General features: G+C 40.2%; 1 protein-coding gene across 2 annotated transcripts in view; it reads right to left on the bottom strand.

Annotated features, from left to right (window-relative positions):
• FBXL13 (F-box and leucine rich repeat protein 13) overlaps positions 1-18,476 on the bottom strand; it is a 298,479-nt gene that overhangs the window by 2,247 nt on the left and 277,756 nt on the right. For both annotated transcript variants that reach the window (XM_064289905.1, XM_064289906.1), the window contains one exon: positions 12,068-12,202. In XM_064289905.1, the coding sequence (XP_064145975.1) occupies positions 12,068-12,202 (135 nt within the window). The remainder of the gene's footprint in view (positions 1-12,067; positions 12,203-18,476) is intronic.

Below are 18,476 nucleotides of genomic sequence, written 5' to 3'. Positions count from 1 at the left end.
ATGAGGGTTCCAGCATTTTGAGAGTTTGCCTTGAGATTCTGCAGAAATAATTCAACACTGCTTCTTAGATTATTTCACTTACACAGGTGCTAACTTTTGAACTTAAAACTGAGCTAAGAACTGCAGAATCAACTAGATAACTGTTCGCAAAGGAATTTTTTTCTGACTAATTTTCTTATTTTAAATGTTTGAACATTCTAAAAAATATGCTATGAGGCTTTCTCTTGTTTTTAACATAAAGTTGAGAGAGTTATACAGAAAAAAAACTTCCCTTTGAAATGTACACCTTTTAAGTTCAGAAAAATAGATGTCATCGTCTAAGCATGTCCTGTTTTCAGAACATGCTCAGTACCAAGGTTTAACATGCCAGCATCGCAACTGATTCTCTCAAAAATGCCTTCAGAAGTTCTTGACATATTATGGTCTCTGAGGATCTGGTGTCGCTGGGAAAAAAGAAAAAAAAAAAGGCTTTCAGAATTGTAGAAGAAAAAACAGACAGTGAGGTGAAGGAGAAGTCCAGGGTGGGTGGAGCTCAGAGTGCTAGATTGTATTTGCTAAGGGGAGAGATAAAAAGGAGCCTGGTATTTCCTGTAGATCAGAAGTTCAAGATGTCCAATGACAGAGGTGATATTGTTGGAACTTATGGATTGGGGCCTGGGAACTGGGGATAGAGATGGCTGGATACATTCTTAACCCCCAGACACATGGCCCTGATCTCAGCCCCAGTGGTGAGAGGTTATGTTGTTCACAGCACAGCTAGTTTTGATGCCTTGAAAAATACTTTGGCTTATTTTTTTAATAAAGTTACTTCATATTTTAAAAATAATATAACTGCTTTACAAAAAAATGAGCAAAAATAGCAAAGGAAAAACAAATACAAATTCATCACCCTAGTATAACCATTATCAATACTCTGGCATCTTTCTTATTAGGTCTTCACCCACCTCCCCACCCCCAATTAACAGAATTGTAAATATAGTACTTAATTTTGCATCCTGCTTTGCTTTTTTAACTAATGCATTCCCATACTAATTCACAGTCTTCATACTTAAAATCTTTAATAATTGTAAAATGTTTCACTTACTAGACATGTAATAATTTACCATTTCCACATTTCTGGACATTTCAGTATTTCTTTTACTATTTAAATAACATTGTGATGAATGTGTTCGTGAATGTAGTCTTCTCCAAATTTTGAATCGTTTCCCTTAGGATAGATTCCAGAAAGTGGAACATAGGGTATAACTGTTTTTGTGGCTCTTGTTTATGTATTTCCATGTTGCTTCACAAAAGGACTGTACTAATATACAATTCCATCTGTAACATAAGAACCAATTTCACTGAATCTTTGCCACCTACTGTGTATTACCATTAAAATTATATAATTTAGTAGATAATAAAAGTGATACCTCATAATGTTTTATCTTACACTTCTCTATTATGTTGAATCTTTTCCCATGTTGTTTACTAGTAGAATTTTCTCTGATTTGAATGTCAGCTCTGTCACTGTCTGGTTACACAAGATTGTTATAAGGATTAAATGAGATAATATATGTGAACAGTGACTAAAACCAAAAAACCCATTGCTGTCGAGTTGATTCTAACTAATAGCAACCCTACAGGACAGAGAACTGCCCCATATGATTTCCAAGGAGTAGCTAGTGGATTTGAACTGCTGGCTTTTGGTTAGCAGCCTAACGCTTAACCACTGCACCACCAGGGCCCCGAACAGTGACTAAAAAAAACTAAACCAAATCTGTTGCCATTGAGTTTATTCCAACTCATAGCAACCCTACAGGACAGAGAACTGCCCCATAGGGTTTCCAGGGAGCAGCTGCCGACCTTTTGGTTAGCAGCCATAGCTCACTGTGGCTCTCAACGACTGCACCACCAGGGCTCCAAACAGTGACTGGCATACAGTAAATACCCAATAATTGTAGTTATTATGTTTATTCATCTCTGCTATTAATCTATGAAGTCTGATGTTTTATTTTAAATATAAGGGCTCTTTAGAGCAAAACAGAACCTGACCATTGTTTTTCATGTTTGCTTAATTGTACTTTTTTTTTAGATACCTTTTAAAAAAAATCTTATTGTGATAAAATATGCTTAACAAAATATATATTAAAAATTGTAACCATTTTTAAGTGTACAATTCAGTGACATTAATTACATTCACCATGTTGTATGGCTGTCACCACTGTCCATTTCTAAGTCTTTCATCACGCCAAAAAGAAACTCAGTACTTCTTCAGCAATAACTATATTTCCCTTTCCCCCAGCCCATGGTAATCACTAATAAAATTTTGTCTCTACGCCTTTGCCTATTCTAGATACTTCATATAAGTGAAATCATAATAATATTTGTCCTTTCATGTCAGACTTATTTCACTCAGCATAATGTTTTCAACATCTATCCATGTCGTAGCATGTATCAGAACTTCTTTTTTTTATAGCTGAATAATATTCCATTGTATAGGAATGCCACATTTTGTTTATCCATTCCTCTGCTGATGGACACTTGGGTGTTTCCACCTTTGGCTATTGTAAATAATGCTGCAGTGAACATATCTGTTTGAGTCCCTACTTTCAGTTCTTTTCGTGTATCTATAGAGGAGCAGAATTGCTGGGTCATATTATAATTCTATGTTTAACTTTTTGACGAGCTGCCAAACTCTTTTCCACAGAGGCTGTACCATTTTACATTCCCACCAACAGTGCACGAGGATTCCAATTTCTTCACACCCTCACCAACACTGATTTTCCATTTTTTCTGATAATAGCCATTCTAGTGGGTGTGAAGTAGCATCACATTGTGCTTTTAATTTGCATTTCCCTAATGTCTAATGAAGGAGCCCTGATGGCGCAGTGGTTAACCACTTCGCTTCTAACCAAAAGGTGAGCGGTTTGATCCCACCAGCTGCTCCGCTGGAGAAAGATGTGGCAGTCTGCTTCCGTAAAGATCTACAGCTTTGGGACCCCTCTGGGGCAGTTCTACCCTGTCCTATAGGGTCACTATGAGTCAGCATTGATTTGATGGCAATGGGCTTGGTTTTTTTTTTTTTTTAATGTCTAATAATGATCTTTTCATGTGCTTTGTCTATGTATCTTCTTTAGAGAAACTATAGGCTCGCTATCGAAATCGACTCGATGGCACTGGGTTTGGTTTTTTTTTTTTTTAGAGAAACGTCTATTAAAGACTTTTGCCTGTTCTTTTAATTGGGTTGTTTGTCTTTCTGTTGTTGAGTTTTAATTGTTTGAGAAGTCAAAAAATTTCACTAGCACCTCTAGTGGTGATCCCAAGAAAACAATGCCTCAAAGATGGGCAGCAAGAAGAGGATCTGAGTAGCCCACAAAATGAACTTTTTGACCAATAACAATTCGTTTCCTCAGATGTTAACTAATGAAAATCTAATGTAGTAAGAAACGGCTTGCCTTGAAAGGCCATAAAGGACACCTAATACCCAGTGCCTAAGTTTTTGCTCCAGCTTTCGGATAAGTCACTGAACCTTGGGGAGGGAGGAGCTCTTAAATATAATGAAAATATTTTGGATGCATATGCAAGAGAGGGAGAGGCCCTGAGTAAATCAACTACTTGGATATTATACTATATTTAGCTATTTCTTTTTTTTATATTCTATTATTTTTATTTATTTGTGAGAATATATGTGCAGTGGTTTAAAAATGGCCACAAATAATTTGCAGCTCCTCCCTCCAAAAAGTGGGACCTGTTTCCCCACCCCTTAAATCTAGGCTAACCTTGTGACTTACTTTGACCAAAAGATACCTTGCAGCTTCCACACTCTTGCCTGCTTGGAATGTGTTTTTACTCTTTGAAGAGGCTGAACTAGCCTACTAGTAGATGAAACCACATTAAGCAAAGAGAAGCCATCGCAGCTGAGACCTCCCAAACCACCCAGCTTTGAGTTGAGCTAATACGTAGCTCCAGCCACATGAGCAACCCCTGCACCTCCACCAGCAGAAAACTGCCCAACTGAGACCAACCCAAATTGCTGACCAGCAGAACTGTAAGCAAACAAAATAGTAGTTGTTTCAAGGCACTAATTTTGGGATGATTGCTCACACAGCAATAGATAACTAATACACTAACCAATGCCACATGCCAGGACTCTCTATAATATATGGTAAAATATTATAATGCATTGATACTAAATGACACAGGAAGCATCAAAAGATGGAAGGAATGCGAAAAGAATTGGTCAACGTTCAGCCATTTCAGGAGGTAACATATGATCAAGAACTGATGGTACTGAAGGAAGAAATCCAAGCTGCACTGAAGGCATTGACAAAAAACAAGGCTCTGGGAACTGACAGAATACCGATTGAGATGTTTCAACAAATGGATGCAGCGCAGAAAGTGCTCACTCATCTATGCCAAGAAATATGGAAGACAGCTAACTCGCCGACTGCCTGGAAGAGATCCATTTTTATGCCTATTCCCAAGAAAGGCAATCCAACCGAATGCGGAAATTATCAAACAATATCATTAATATCACATGCAAGCAAAATCTTGCTAAAGATCATTGAAAAGTGGCTGCAGCAGTGTATTGAAAGAGAACTGCCAGAAATTTAAGCTGGATTTAGAAGAGGATGTGGAACCAGCCATATCATTGCTGATGTCAGATGGATCCTGGCTGAGAGCAGAGAATACTGGAAAGATGTTTACCATTTGACTGTGTGGATCATAGCAAATTATGGATAACATTGTGGAGAATGGGAATTCTGGAACACTTAATTGTGCTCATGAGGAATCTGTACATGGATCAAGAGGCAGTCATTCAAACAGAACAAGGGGATACTGCATGGTTTAAAGTTAGGAAAGGTGAGCATCAGGGCTGTATCGTTTCACCATACCTATATAATCCGAGAAGCTGGACTATATGAAGAAGAACGGGGCATTCGGATTGGAGGAAGACTCATTAACAACCTGCCTTATGCAGAGACACAACCTTGCTTGCTGAAAACGAAGAGGACTTGAAGCACTTACTTCAATACGGATTACACCTCAATGTAAAAAAAACAAAAATCCTCGCAACTGGACCGATAAGCAACATTATAATAAACAGAGAAAAAGTTGAGGTTGTCAAGGATTTTATTTTACTTGGATCCACAATCAACAGCCACGGAAGCAGCAGTCAAGAAATAAAAAGACGCATCGCATCAGGCTAGTCTGCTGCAAAAGACCGTTTTAAAGTGTTGAAAAGCAAAGATGTCAGTTTGAGGACTAAGGTGCGTCTGACCCAAGCCATGGTGTTTTCAGTTGCCTCGTATGCATGTGAAAGCTGGACAATGAATAAGGAAGACTAAAGAAGAATTGATGCTTTTGAACTGTGGTATTGGTGAAAAATATTGAATATACCATGAACTGCCAAAAGAACAAACCAATCTGTCTTGGAAAAAGTACAATCAGAATGTTCCTTAGAAGCAAGGGTGGTGAGACTGCGTCTCACATACTTTGGACGTGTTATCACGAAGGGATCAGTTCCTGGAGAAGGAGATCATGCCTGGTAAAGTAGAGGAAGGGTCAGAGTAAAAGAGGAAGACCCTCAAAGAAATGGATTGACACAGTGGCTGCAACAATGGGTTCAAGCATAGCAACAATTGTGAGGATGGTGCAGGACTGGGCAGTATTTCATTCTGTTGTGCGTAAGGTCACTCCCTATGAGTCAGAACTGACTCAGCGGCACCTAACAACATGATGTGTTGATCATATCTTATGTGATTTTCTTTCTGAACCTTTTGAAACTTCTACACTGAAAGAATTTCTAAACATGTCAGCCAACTACACTAAGAAAATAAAGGTTTAAAGAGTAGGATTGTCATGTGGAATTCCAGAATTAGCAAAGACTTTACACTTGTCCCTTAACACTGCAAGCCTATTGGGAAAAACCCTGGAATTGGATTCGTTATTTCATTAAAGGGTAAATCATTTGCCCTGTGCCCTATACCTTTCCTTTCCTTTCCTTTCCCCGTCTGTAAAACCAGAGTAATTAAAAGCAAACAAACAAAAAGTATTGTTAATTCTTAGCTCCCAGTTATCAAAGCTCTGGAGATAATTCTGATGATAAACTTTTTGGGTAAAATATTTTACTGTATTAGTTTAGTTTATCTAAGGCAGAAAATTCTGTGTATGCCCTGGAGGTTTTTCCCAACCGTCAGGGTTATGTAGCTTTAACTGAGTCCAGGGCAGCCTTAGGGAAGAGCAGCAGGGCTTTGTGACCTGGCTCAGTCACCTTCTCAGCTATATTTCACCTACACCTCCCTGACAGAAATGCAATTCCAAAGCCTGGCCAGTTTTAGCTTATTTTATCTTCCTCATGGGTGTATTGCAGGAACACTTTTTTCTTGTCCAGGGATTTACTTTACTTTCTCTCTTTTCCCATCCCTTATTACCTCTTTCTAATCATTCCTAGCACATGGATATAATGAAGATGAAACATGACAAGGCCTTGTGCACTGCTGAGGTCTTAGAACTTGTGGGCCTATAGCAAATAACTCTTTTTCTAACTTTAGAGCTACAGTTTCTTTTCTTGGCTTTTTTAGTACTGGGTACAATTAGGTGGCAGCACTATTCACTGACCTTAGAGAGTAAGATGGTTACAGGAAGAGCTGGCCTTCTATGAGATGAATAAGGTGACGATTGAAGACTGACCTGTGGGCTTTTGGGAAACTTAGCCGAAAATGATGAGCCAGATACTAATGTGTTTTATGACTCATCTCAAGCAATGTAAGTGAAATATATTCAGCTGGACCATAGCCTAATGACTTCTAGGTAAAGTGAGGTGAGGTGAGGAGCATTCAGATTGGCTCAAATTATGGTCAACCACATCTTCTGAATCAGAATACTCAACTGACCCATAATCCGAATAGAACAATTCAGATGGCAAAGTAAACACTTCTGCTCCCTTGCAATGAGGTTTGAAATAATTTACTCCCCTTCCTTTTTTCTCACCCTGGACCTTTGCTGCAAAGTGATGTATTTCATGATATCCTATTTGTGTAACATCCCTAGTTACTAGATTCTAAGACGATATTCACCGCACAGTTTATACAAGAAATTCCCTTAGTTTCTCCTTAACAACAACAACAACAAAAATCTACACCCATTTCCTGTTCTTATTGGAGCCTTCCCTTTTCACGTTCTCCTGCTCTCTTCCCTAATTAGTAGAGCCACTAAAGGCCCAGTCTCCATTCGGGCCTGCATTATAGCCAGGGCAGTTCCCTGTGAGCCAGGTATTGCTCATATATCCGTGTGCCATGAAAGGAAGGATCCCTGTGAGCTTTGACTGCTGGCAGGGTAGGGCGTGCTGCAGAGGGCCAGTTGGTCAGTGCTGCTAGAATACTAAATTCCTTGATCCAGCTCACTTCTAGAGTCAGATGATGCTGACCAGGAAGACATCTGGTTTCCCTAATTATAAATGTGTGTGTTAACTAAACATAAAGAGTTGTGCTGTGAACTTTCTGGCTTCATTTTGTCATGGTTTACCACATCATTTCCCCCCTCTTTACTGTGGCACAATTAGCTGTGGGGGAATTAGGAGGTTTCAGCATCATTCTTTTAAACCATCCAACACAAAATTGGAACAATTGAGAAGCTAGATTTCTAGACTAGCTAGAGTGCAGGGGGTCTTGAGAATTGGGGTGATGCTTTAGTAAATAAAGCCCATCAGTATGAATAATAGAGAACAAGGTTGTTAGTAAGGATTTAAAATTTTTTTTTTTTTTTTTAGCTTTCTATTCTCTGCATATTTTGTTTCCTGCAAGTTTTTCCTATCAATTTGTTCCGTCTTTATCTTCAATTCCAGAGGTTTTCTTCAGGACTGATAATCCTTGATTGATATTATGGCACCAAAAAATAGATGGGAAGGTCTGAATCATGCTGTAGGGCTTCTCTAGTTTAGGCTTCCAGGAAGGTGAGTTATTTGTTGGGAAACTTCCAAAGTTCAGTATTTTTAGGTGTTTCTTCTTGGGCTGGTCAGGGTCCCCAGAGAAGAGGCTTCTAATCACCCACCTGGAGGGAAAGATCTGGCTGCCAGGTTCTGGGGGATGAGTCGGAAAAGGTGCCTGTGCGTCTCCACATTCAACATTCAGTTACTTAATCCCCGTTTTCACTTTTGTACCCAAGTCCTTAATTATACCTGGTGTCTCCCACTCCTGAAACTCTGTTTCACTGGGTTAGAGCAGTGATTCTCAGCCAGGAACGATTTTGTTCCCCAGGGACATCTGGCAATGTCTGGAGACATTTTAGACTGTCACAGGTGGGAAGGAAGTCTGCTGTTGATATCTAGTGGGCTAAGGGCAAGTTTGCTCTTAATCATTCTACAATGCACAGGACAATTCCCCACTACAAAGAATTATCCAATCCAAAATATCAATAGTTCAGAGGCAGGGCCAAGACAGCAGAATAGTCAGATGCTTCCGCTGATCCCTCTTACAACAAAGACCCAAAAAATCAAGTGAAACGATTATATTTATGACAAGCTAGCAGCCCTGAACATCAAAGGCAAAGTTAGAATAACGGACTGAGTGGGAGGGGGAGGGAGATACCATTCAGAAGCAGAGAGGAGCTGCCGGACCTGAATCCCTAGGATCCCCCAGGCACCACTCCCAGGAGTGGTTGCGGTGGGCTGGTAGTAGTGTTTGGCTGCAATTTTCTCAGGGAGAAGCAGCCACCTGCACAGCCTATGCACACCTCCAGAACCAGAGAAGAACGGCGCTCTCAGCAAAAGCTACGTACTTGAGTATATTTTACCGCACCCCCTGCCCCGAAGCCAGCTTCAGAGGCTGTTGATTTCTTTGGGCCTGAGATAGGCCCATTTGAGCACCCTGAGCCATGCTCCTGGCCTTGGAGAAGGAATAAATTCGCAACGGGGAAAAGATAATTTGCCAGCTCCACTAACCTGGGGAGCTCAGGACAGAAGTGGCTCCCGTCCAAGCATAAATGGTCCGTGGATTTTGAATACCTTTCTCCCCTGCATGGACCCGTGTAGGCCTATTTCAGGAGAATAGGCCCTTGCTAGCAGACTGCAACTGTTTGTAAGTTGTGCAGTGGAGAGGTGGGTGTTTGATATTTGATACCACTTTGCCTGTTAAACAGGGTCCTCACCTACCCACATCAGGGGCCTAAGGACTGGTGGCTCTACTCAGGTCTCCCAGCCATCCGCAACAGGGGTCCAAGCATAACTGGTACCTCCCAGTCCTTATAACCAAAAGCATTGGGTACTCATGGCCCGTCTGCAGAACCCACCCACCTGTACGCTCTAGGGAACAGGGACGCACTTTTCTCAGAGACACTCAGGAAAGTTCTCAGCTTCCTGCCTTGTTCAGAGCATGATGCCCTGCTGCAACCAGACACCGGTACTTACACCAAACACCCCTGCCCATCTAAGGCTGTAGGACAGAGCCTGGACCACACACTTGATGACCAGCTACCTGGACACCTGAGCTGAATCCACACAAGAAAAGTGAATAGACTCAAGCTCATACACCTGATAACAGCTCTAGCCATCTAGTGACAGGACGTCAGAGCTCCAAAGGTGAAAATTCTCAAGGTAGCTCACCCAAGCAACTCATTTGGACATATCAAAACAAAACAAAGCAAGAAACTAGGATACAGTAAGCAAACATAAAATAAACTGATAAAATAACTTATAGATGGCTTGGAGGCAACAGTCAATATCAAACCAAAATATCAATAGTTCCAAGGTGGAAAACGCCACTTTAGGAAATAAATCTCCAGGTTTCTCTTGAGGGTGTAGAGGGACAACTGCTTAGTGGTATGAAGCAAGGGAGGGGATCTAGGGATCTATCTGCTTCTCAACCAGTCCTCTTTATTTTGTTGTTGTTAAGTGCTGGCAAGTCACTTCCAACTCACAGCAACACTATGTACAACAGAACAAAACTTTGCTGGGTCCTGCACCATTCTCACAATCACTGCTATGTTTGAGCCTATTGTTGCAGCCACTGTGTCAGTCCTTCTCACTGAGGGTTGTCTTAGTTATCTCGTGCAGCTGTAACAAAAATACCACAAGTAGGTGGCTTTACCAAACAGAAATGTATTTTCTCACGGTTTAGGAGGCTAGAATTCCAAATTCAGGACACCAGCTCTAGGGGAAGGCCTTCTCTCTGTCGGCTCTGGGGGAAGGTCCTAGCCTCTTTTCAGCTTCTGGTTCTCTATTCCATGGCGATCTTCCTGTGGTATGGCATCTATCTTCCCCATCTCTGCTTGCTTGCTGCTTGCTTAACTTGCTCGTTTGTATGTCAAAAGAGATTGATTAAAGACACAGTGTACACTAATACTACATCATTAACATAACAAAGAAAACCCATTTCCAAATGGGTTTATAACCACAGGTATAGTAGGATTTATAACACATTATCTTGGGGGACACAATCCAATCTATTACAAGGGTCTTCCTTTGTTGTGCTGACCCCTAGTTTACCAAGCATGATGTTCTTCTCTGGGGATTGGTCCCTCCTGATAACATGTCCAAAGTAAGACAAAGCCCCCACCTCTAAAGAACATTTTCGCTGTACTTCTTCCAAGACAGATTTGTTCTTCTTGCAGTCCATGTAGAGTCAATATTCTTCGCCAACTCCATAATTCAAATGTGTCAACTTTTCTTTGGTCTTCCTTATTCATTGTCCAGTTTTCAGATGCATATGAGGTGATTGAGGCATTGGATCAGGCACACCTTAGTCATCGAAGTGACATCTTTGCTTTTTAACCTATAAAGATGTCTTTTGCAACAGATTTGCCCAATGCAATAATACATTGTTTGATTTTTTGACTGCTGCTTCCATGATCATTGATTGTTAATCCCCCTCTTACCCCAGCTCAAGAAGTACATGATGCTGCCAAGGTCCTGAGGGTTTTGAAGATTTAGTGTATGTCAGGTTGCTCTTCAGCTTTCTCTACTGTTGGCTTGGGATTCAAAACTATCTCTGATCTACTAAATTAGTTCATCTATTTTCAAGCTTCTAAAATTTTGTTACTCTTGTCTTATCTGTTTTCCCTATCTACATGCACCCTCGCCCCACTGCCATAGTTTGGTAGGGTTTAAGAGAGAACAAAATTACATGTGTATATTAAATCTGCCATATTAATCCAGAATGTGAGATCTCTATTTGTTGACATATAGATACACCTGTAGTATATTAAGTAAAAAGAAAGTGGTTACAATGTGTTTTTGGAATGTATGATTCTATTCTTAAAAAACAAGACAAAACAAATGGCCTTCTATAATTATTTCTAATGTCTTTGTACATCAAAAAAAATTTGGAAAATTAGTAAAAAAAAATGCTAACAAGGATTTTATGTCTGGATGGCAGCAGATTTTTACTTTTTCCTTTATGCTTTTCTATGTAGTCTAAGTTCTTTACAATGAGTATATATTTCTTTTATAAACAGATATAAAGAAAAATTATCAAAAACTTGAATATAAGACAAAAAGATGATTGTACGTCCGTTCAATGTTGAACCTGGACATTGTTTAACAGTCCCACCCACGCAATTCTATGGAAAATTATACTTTTGTTTGACATACTGTTTACTATTGATTAGGGCCCAGATTCACTGAAGTTACCTTTTAACTTGTTATATTTTTGTCCAGGAGAGACGTAAATTATTTCTGTCTGGTAGAAAATACTACCCCAAGGTTATGTATGGTTTTATTGCCTGGACATTAACCAGTTTTGGTTCTAACCTAACAATCATATTTCATCATTCTTTCTTCAATGTCTGTAATACTCAATTCATTCCGATGTTCTATGAACTGGCTTCACCATTCTACTGGTTCTCACATTAATTGATTAAACATTTGACACATTTTATATTTGTGTGAGAGTTGTTTTAAACTTTTTGACAATTCTTCTCTGACACAGATGAAATCATAAAGCTATTCCCAATTTGGGGAAAGAAAAAAAAAAAGAATGCCCAGACATGGCAAACAGGTTCTATATTAAGTTCAGTCCCTGACTGCTGCCCTACCTGGGTTCTTTGGCAGTACTTCAACTTGGCCTGTCTGAGCTCTGACTCTTGCACATACCTTTGGACATCCAGCAATGCTGAGAGATGTGAGGCTAATGCAGTAAATGGCCAGTGCTTTGATAATCTCATCTGACAGCTGGGGACAATAAGATACATCCAAGTGTTCTAGGATCAGTGAGCCTTTGCAGAATGCCTGTGAGAAATCCCAAAGTCAAAGGTTAGTTTCTTTTCTTTTCCTTATTCCTTGTGCACATGTTTTGTACATCTAGAGCCATCTCTTACCCAAAGCAATTTACTTAGCATGCATTTCAGTCTTTCAAATATGAATGTCTTTTATCTTGTTACAAAAAAAAAAAAGCCATTATATCAAAAATCTCTTTGCAACGAAAAATATTCACGCACCAGCTAAAGAACTTAGGCTATTCAAATTCTTGCTTAATAGAATTTCATTTTCCTGATGTTAGCTCTAATGAAATTTATCTCCTATTATCATAATTATTAGAGATATATTCAGCCAAATGAGTGGAGGAAAAGAAATCCAGAGGTGAGAATTATATGGAAAACGGTCCAGTGTTGACAGTATAGTATGGTGATGGAAAGAGCACAGTCTTTAGAATCAGACAGACCTGAGTTTGAATTTTTTTTCCACCATTTATTAGCTCTGAAACCTTAGCAAGTCACTTAACTGTTCCGAGGCTCGGTTTCCTTTTCTTTAAATTAGCCAAAATACCTACTCTCTAGCAATGTTCTGAAATGTCAAATTGTTCATCTTAAATTTCTAGGGCTGGAAAAGGCCTAGAAATCATTGGAAAATTCTTCTTTGTACCTCAGAAGTTCTTAATTTTCATTCCCACTTTTCAGTTAAAAAAAAAAGACTGAGCAATAAAAAGAATCCAGAGGAAATAGCTGTCAAAATATTACAACTCAGCAATTATAAAAAAAAAAAAATCCACAAAAGTAAACCTAATACTAATTATACACTAAAAATATATTAATAAACAAAGAAGAGTAAAAATTGTCTTGAAGAATATAAAGAATTTTGGTCAATAATACAAGAATTCTTATGTTGTAAAGAGTAGGATAACATTGTTTCCTACTTAGAGAATGAATAGAGTCCCAGGAGCCAGGGGAAATTTAAAGCAAAAAGGATATTTAAAGGGTAAGAATAACGTATTAAAAGATGGAACAAGCTCTAAATGAAAACTGAAGGTTTTCAGTGTTTGAAATAACTTTTGGTAGTTTCTGTCCATGTCTCAGACTGCTTAAACCAGTTCTGCTTTAACTTTTTAAAAAGCTCTAATATTCTTTGATTCTGAACTTTCTCACCAAGGAGCAGCTGGTAGATTTGAACTGCCAACCTTTTGGTTAGCAGCTGAGCTCTTAGCCATTCTACCACCAGGGCTCCTGAACTTTCTCAGTGTTCTGAAAGAATAACTTATAAAAATGATTATAAAGCCTATGATACATTCATGGTAATGTTATTCTCATCCATGGAAAATATGAGGTACAAAGATCGGTTCAAGACTTTATGTTAAATCAGTGGCAGATCCAAGAACTAAAGTCAGGACTTTTCCTCTCTTATAATTCATATTTTCCTTGAGAGACATGTAACTCATAATTAAGTACTTAAGTCTGCAGGCATGTTTCAACATAATCATCCATGAAATTCCATTCCCTCCACCCCGCAACAGATAAAATTATCATAAGCTGTGCTGGCTCCAGTGCTGCGGCATCATTATACACATATCAATGTTGTTGGTTTTCTTTTCTTGGAAAATGCTAGACTAAGCATCTTCTAAGCCAAAAACTTTTACAGTGAAGTGGGGGGAAAGATGTGAAAGTTATCAAGTTTGGCTCCCATCCCATATCTCAGCCAATTTTGCTGTGGGTTTATAGGCTTGAAGAAAACTTCCAAATCTCTTAGTGAGTTAAATCATTTTTCACTTGTATCTTCAGAGCTGAGTCACAGTGTGGGGACTTAATGACTACATTCCTAAATCGGGTATGTAGAGGAAACAGAGCTTCACTCACATTTACTGTCAAATAAATAATGTACTTCTGCCAGAGCCCTGATTTAAACCACCTCAACAGGTGGCAGCTCCCAGCCTTAAAAAAGCTCACCTCCTGGGGTATATTCATAACACCATCTCTTGACTATTTGCCTCATTCCCAGCAAAAACCCAGTGCCTCATATTCATAACACCATCTCTTGACTATTTGCCTCATTCCCAGCAAAAACCCAGTGCCTCATTAGGTCCTAATTAATTCTACACATTCTCCTTACTTCTCAACTATTTCGTATCCGACATTTCACATTTGCAACAATAGTAAAAACACCTACTATCCAGCTATTTTGCCCATTAACAACATGTGTCTGTCAGTAACGAATGAGGTATGAGACAAAAGTAGCGCTGGCATTAATGGTTAAGGTTATATGTCGACTTAACTGGGCCATGATTTTCAGTGGTTTGGCAGTTATATAATGATGTAACTTGGCTGTTATGTAATGATGGTGTCATCCTCCATTTTCATAGAACACTGATTTCACATAATGACCTGGTTTTTGGAACCTAACCATGTCGACAAGTGAGGAGAGGGTGTGCTGCAAAGTTGTTTTTCCCCTTGTCTGCTGATAATTCTGGGAAGATATTTTGCTGTCAAGAATCATTTCCTGTAATGAAGACTATTTTTGGCTGAAAAAAACTATAATTTTAAGTTACAAACTGAGTACAAAACTCCAGTTTTGGGGACTTCATATCCCAAAAGTGACCTTGTTCCCACTAGGCATCAGAGCAGGTGGGAGTGGTCGTGGCCTGGGCACACGGAGCTGGGAAGTCTGGGCCTTGCCACCACAACCAAACTATTCAGAACCTGAGGCTGCCCACTCCTGCATTCCACCCTTCCTGCCTGGGAAACCAGACTGAGTAAGACTTAGCTAAGGCCCAACCTCAGAACACCAAAAACCAAACCCATTGCCATCGAGTTGATTCTGACTCATAGCAACCGGACAGAAGCACACTGTTTTTCAATATGAAGGAGACTGTGAAAGGGAGAAAAGCAAGGCCAAGGCCCCAAATGAACCTTCCCAAAGATACTTTCAAAATTTTGAAATTTGTTACAAAAGCATGTGGTGATTTGGACAATAAGCTGGAGTTTCAAGACAGCTCGGCTGTGGCTTACTCCATGAAGTTTTCCTTAATTCCACCTTCTGGAAGAAACGTCTCTTCTAAATCCCTGTCTTAGTTATCTAGTGCTTCTGTAACAAAAATACCACAAGTGGATGGCGTTAACAAACAAAAATTTATTCTCTCATAGTGCAGGTGGCTAGAAGTCCAAATTCAGAATGCCAGCTCCAGGGCAAGGTTCTTTCTGTCAGCTCTGGGGAAAGGTCCTTTTCTTCAATCTTCCCCTGGTCTAAAAGCTTCTCAGCATAGGGACCCTGGGTCCAAAGGACAAGCTTCTCTCCAGTTCTTCATTCTTGGTGGTAGGAGGTCCCCCTGTTTTTCTGCTTGCTTCTCTCTTTTATATCTCAAAAGAGCTTGACTCAAGATACGACTTAATCTTGTAGATTGAGTCCTACCTCATTAGCATAACTGCCTCTAATCCTGACTTATTAACATGATAGAGGTAGGATTTACAACACATAGGAAAATCATTTCAGATGACAAAATGGTGGACAGTCACACAATACTGGGAATCATGGCCTAGCCAAATTGACACACATTTTGGGGGGACATAATTCAATCCATAACATTCCACCATTTGGCCCCCAAATATTCATGTCCTTGCCACATGTAAAATACATTTTACCCCATCATAGCATCCCAAGTCTTAACTCCAAGTCCAAAATCTCATCTTCTGAAAACTTCCTCTTCATCTGTGAAATCTAGAATGCAAGTTATCTGCTTCCAAAGTACAATGGTAGAACAGGCACAAGGTAGACATTTCCATTACAAATGGGAGAAGTTGGAGGAAAAGAAGGGATAACAGTCACCAAGCAAGTCAGCAGAACACATCACATTAGTTCTCAAGTCTTGAAAATATCCTCTGTTCTCTGAGACCATTTAGGTAATGGCCACACCCTCCAGACTCCGGGTGTTGGCCACACTCTCAGGATTCTGGGTGGAGGCCCCTCGGCCCTAGGCTTCAGGTCCACCTTCCAGGGCCACTGGAATGGCATCTCTTTTCCCTCAGCTTTGGGCAGCCCATTCTCCTAGTCCACCTGAGTGGCAGCTCTACCCCGTTGGCCCCCAGGCCCTGTTCTTCTGCCCCTTTAGCATGGCAGCTCTGCCCCCTCAGCTTTGGGCAGCAGATCTGGCTCCACATTCCAGAATCAAGTGGGTGAATAGCTGACTCTTTGAAACCTAGCTGGCTGTGGCCCCACCCTTTGACACACCAGAGATCAAGGCCCTACCTTTTGAGACTGAGGCAGCTCTGCTTCCCACATTTTGTTTCTCTTCAGCTTCTGTTTCTGGTTCCTTGGCCTCACAGCCCCTCAGGCCTCACCATCTGCACTATCTCTGGTGTTACAGTTCTCCTCAATTCCTTATGAGCCCTCGTCAGAATTGTCTTTGATGTCCGTAATTCCACCAATGGTCTCTTTAAGGCACCTTAAAACTCTTTCAGCCTGTACCCATTCATAGTTTCACGACCGCTTCCACATTTTAGGTATCTGTTAGAGCAGCAACCCACCCCTGGTACCAAATGTCTTGGGTTGGGTTCTCTAGAGAAGCAAAACCAGTAAAGCATATAAATATATAGAGTGATTTATATCAAGGACATGGCTCATGTGGTTGTAGAGCCTGGAACATCACAAGTCTGTGGGTCAGGATAGAGGCTTCTACTGATTCACATGCCTGCATGGGCTGGTGAACCCAAGATCAGCAGATCAGACAGCAGAGCTGTTGCTCACAGGTTGCAAAGATCGACGAGTCCCAAGATAGGCAGGCAAGATGGCGGGTAAGCTACTAGTTCAAGTCCCAAGAACTGGAGGTCACATGAACAGGAGCCAGCTGTAAGATCCAGAACAAGCCAAACCCACGAGTCTTGCCAGAAAGTCTACTTATGTTCAATGCAGGCCACACCCCCAAGGAAACTCTCTTTTAACTGATTGGCTACTCAGAGCAGATCACATCATGGAGGTGATGACATATATTAAATCTCATCATGGGAAGTGATCACATCATCACATGACTTCCAAACTACATCATAACTAAGTGCCAAACCACTGAGAATCATGGCCAGCCAAGTTGACACACAACCTTAATGATCACATTCCTATACCTTCTTATTGTCTTTCTTCCTTTCTACATGGATTATAGCTATTTAAGTACAGGCAGCCTCCGATTTACAATGTATTCGAATTATGATGTACCACACTTATGACTTTTTTGGGGGGGTGGAAGGGTACATCTTATCATTAGCAATATGTACTACATAAAATGTTGCAGTGGTTAATTTACTGATGTTATCATTCTCAGATGTTCACTTGCAGATGTTCAAAGATAGAATTTATAAAGTTACTGATAATAAAAGGCAATGAAAACAAAACAAAAAAAAAACAGGTATTCAACTTACATCAGAACAGACTTACAACGGAGTCATCAGAGCAGAATATCAACTTAAGTTGGGGGCTACCTGTACCTGTTTTATCTCCTGCATTGAATATGGCTTCTTGAGGGCAGAATCCAGGTCTAAGTTATCTTTGTGTCCCCAACACCTGTCATGCAGAATAAGTTCAAGATGGGAGAACATCCAAAGGAAGTGGGGACAATGAGCTCCCATAGATTGCTCTTAAAATCCTAAGTCCAGTCCTTCCTCTCACTTTATTTAATAACTCTTCAGAGAGAGTATACTGGGGTGGTTAAGAGCATAGGGCCTGGAGGCCCACTGGCCTGAGTTCCAATCCTCATACTTAGAAGTTCTGTATCTCTGGATAAATTTCCCAAAATCTTTATACCTCACTGTTCTCATCTGCAAAATGAGAATAAGATGGTACTTTGATATGATACCTACTTGATAGAGTTGTTAAGGAGCTTGATGAATTAATACAAATAAAACAATTGAATAGTACTTAGCAAAGAATAAGCAGAAAGTAAATAGTAGCTAGTACTATTTATTGTCCACCATGTGTCTGTCAGTTTGTTGTACCGTGGTGGCTTGCGTGTTGCTGTGATACTGGAAGCTTTGCCACCAGTATTTAAAATGCTAGCAGGGTCACCTTTGGTGGACAGGTTTCAGCAGGGCTTCCAGACTAAGATAGACTAGGAAGAAGGACCTGGTAGTCTACTTCTGAAAAAATTGACCAGTGAAAACCTTATGAATACCAGTGGAACACTGTCTGATATAGTGCTGGAAGATGAGCCCCTCAGGTTGGAAGGCACTCAAAACACGACTGGGGAAGAGCTGCCTTTTCAAAGTGGAGTCCACCTGAATGGAGTCAAGCTTTTGGGACCTTCATTAGCTGA

Source organism: Loxodonta africana, chromosome 8 (assembly GCF_030014295.1).
Source record: "Loxodonta africana isolate mLoxAfr1 chromosome 8, mLoxAfr1.hap2, whole genome shotgun sequence".
NCBI lineage: Eukaryota > Metazoa > Chordata > Mammalia > Proboscidea > Elephantidae > Loxodonta > Loxodonta africana.
The sequence above is the reverse complement of the archived record's forward strand: the minus strand, read 5'-3'. Positions and strand labels throughout refer to the sequence as shown.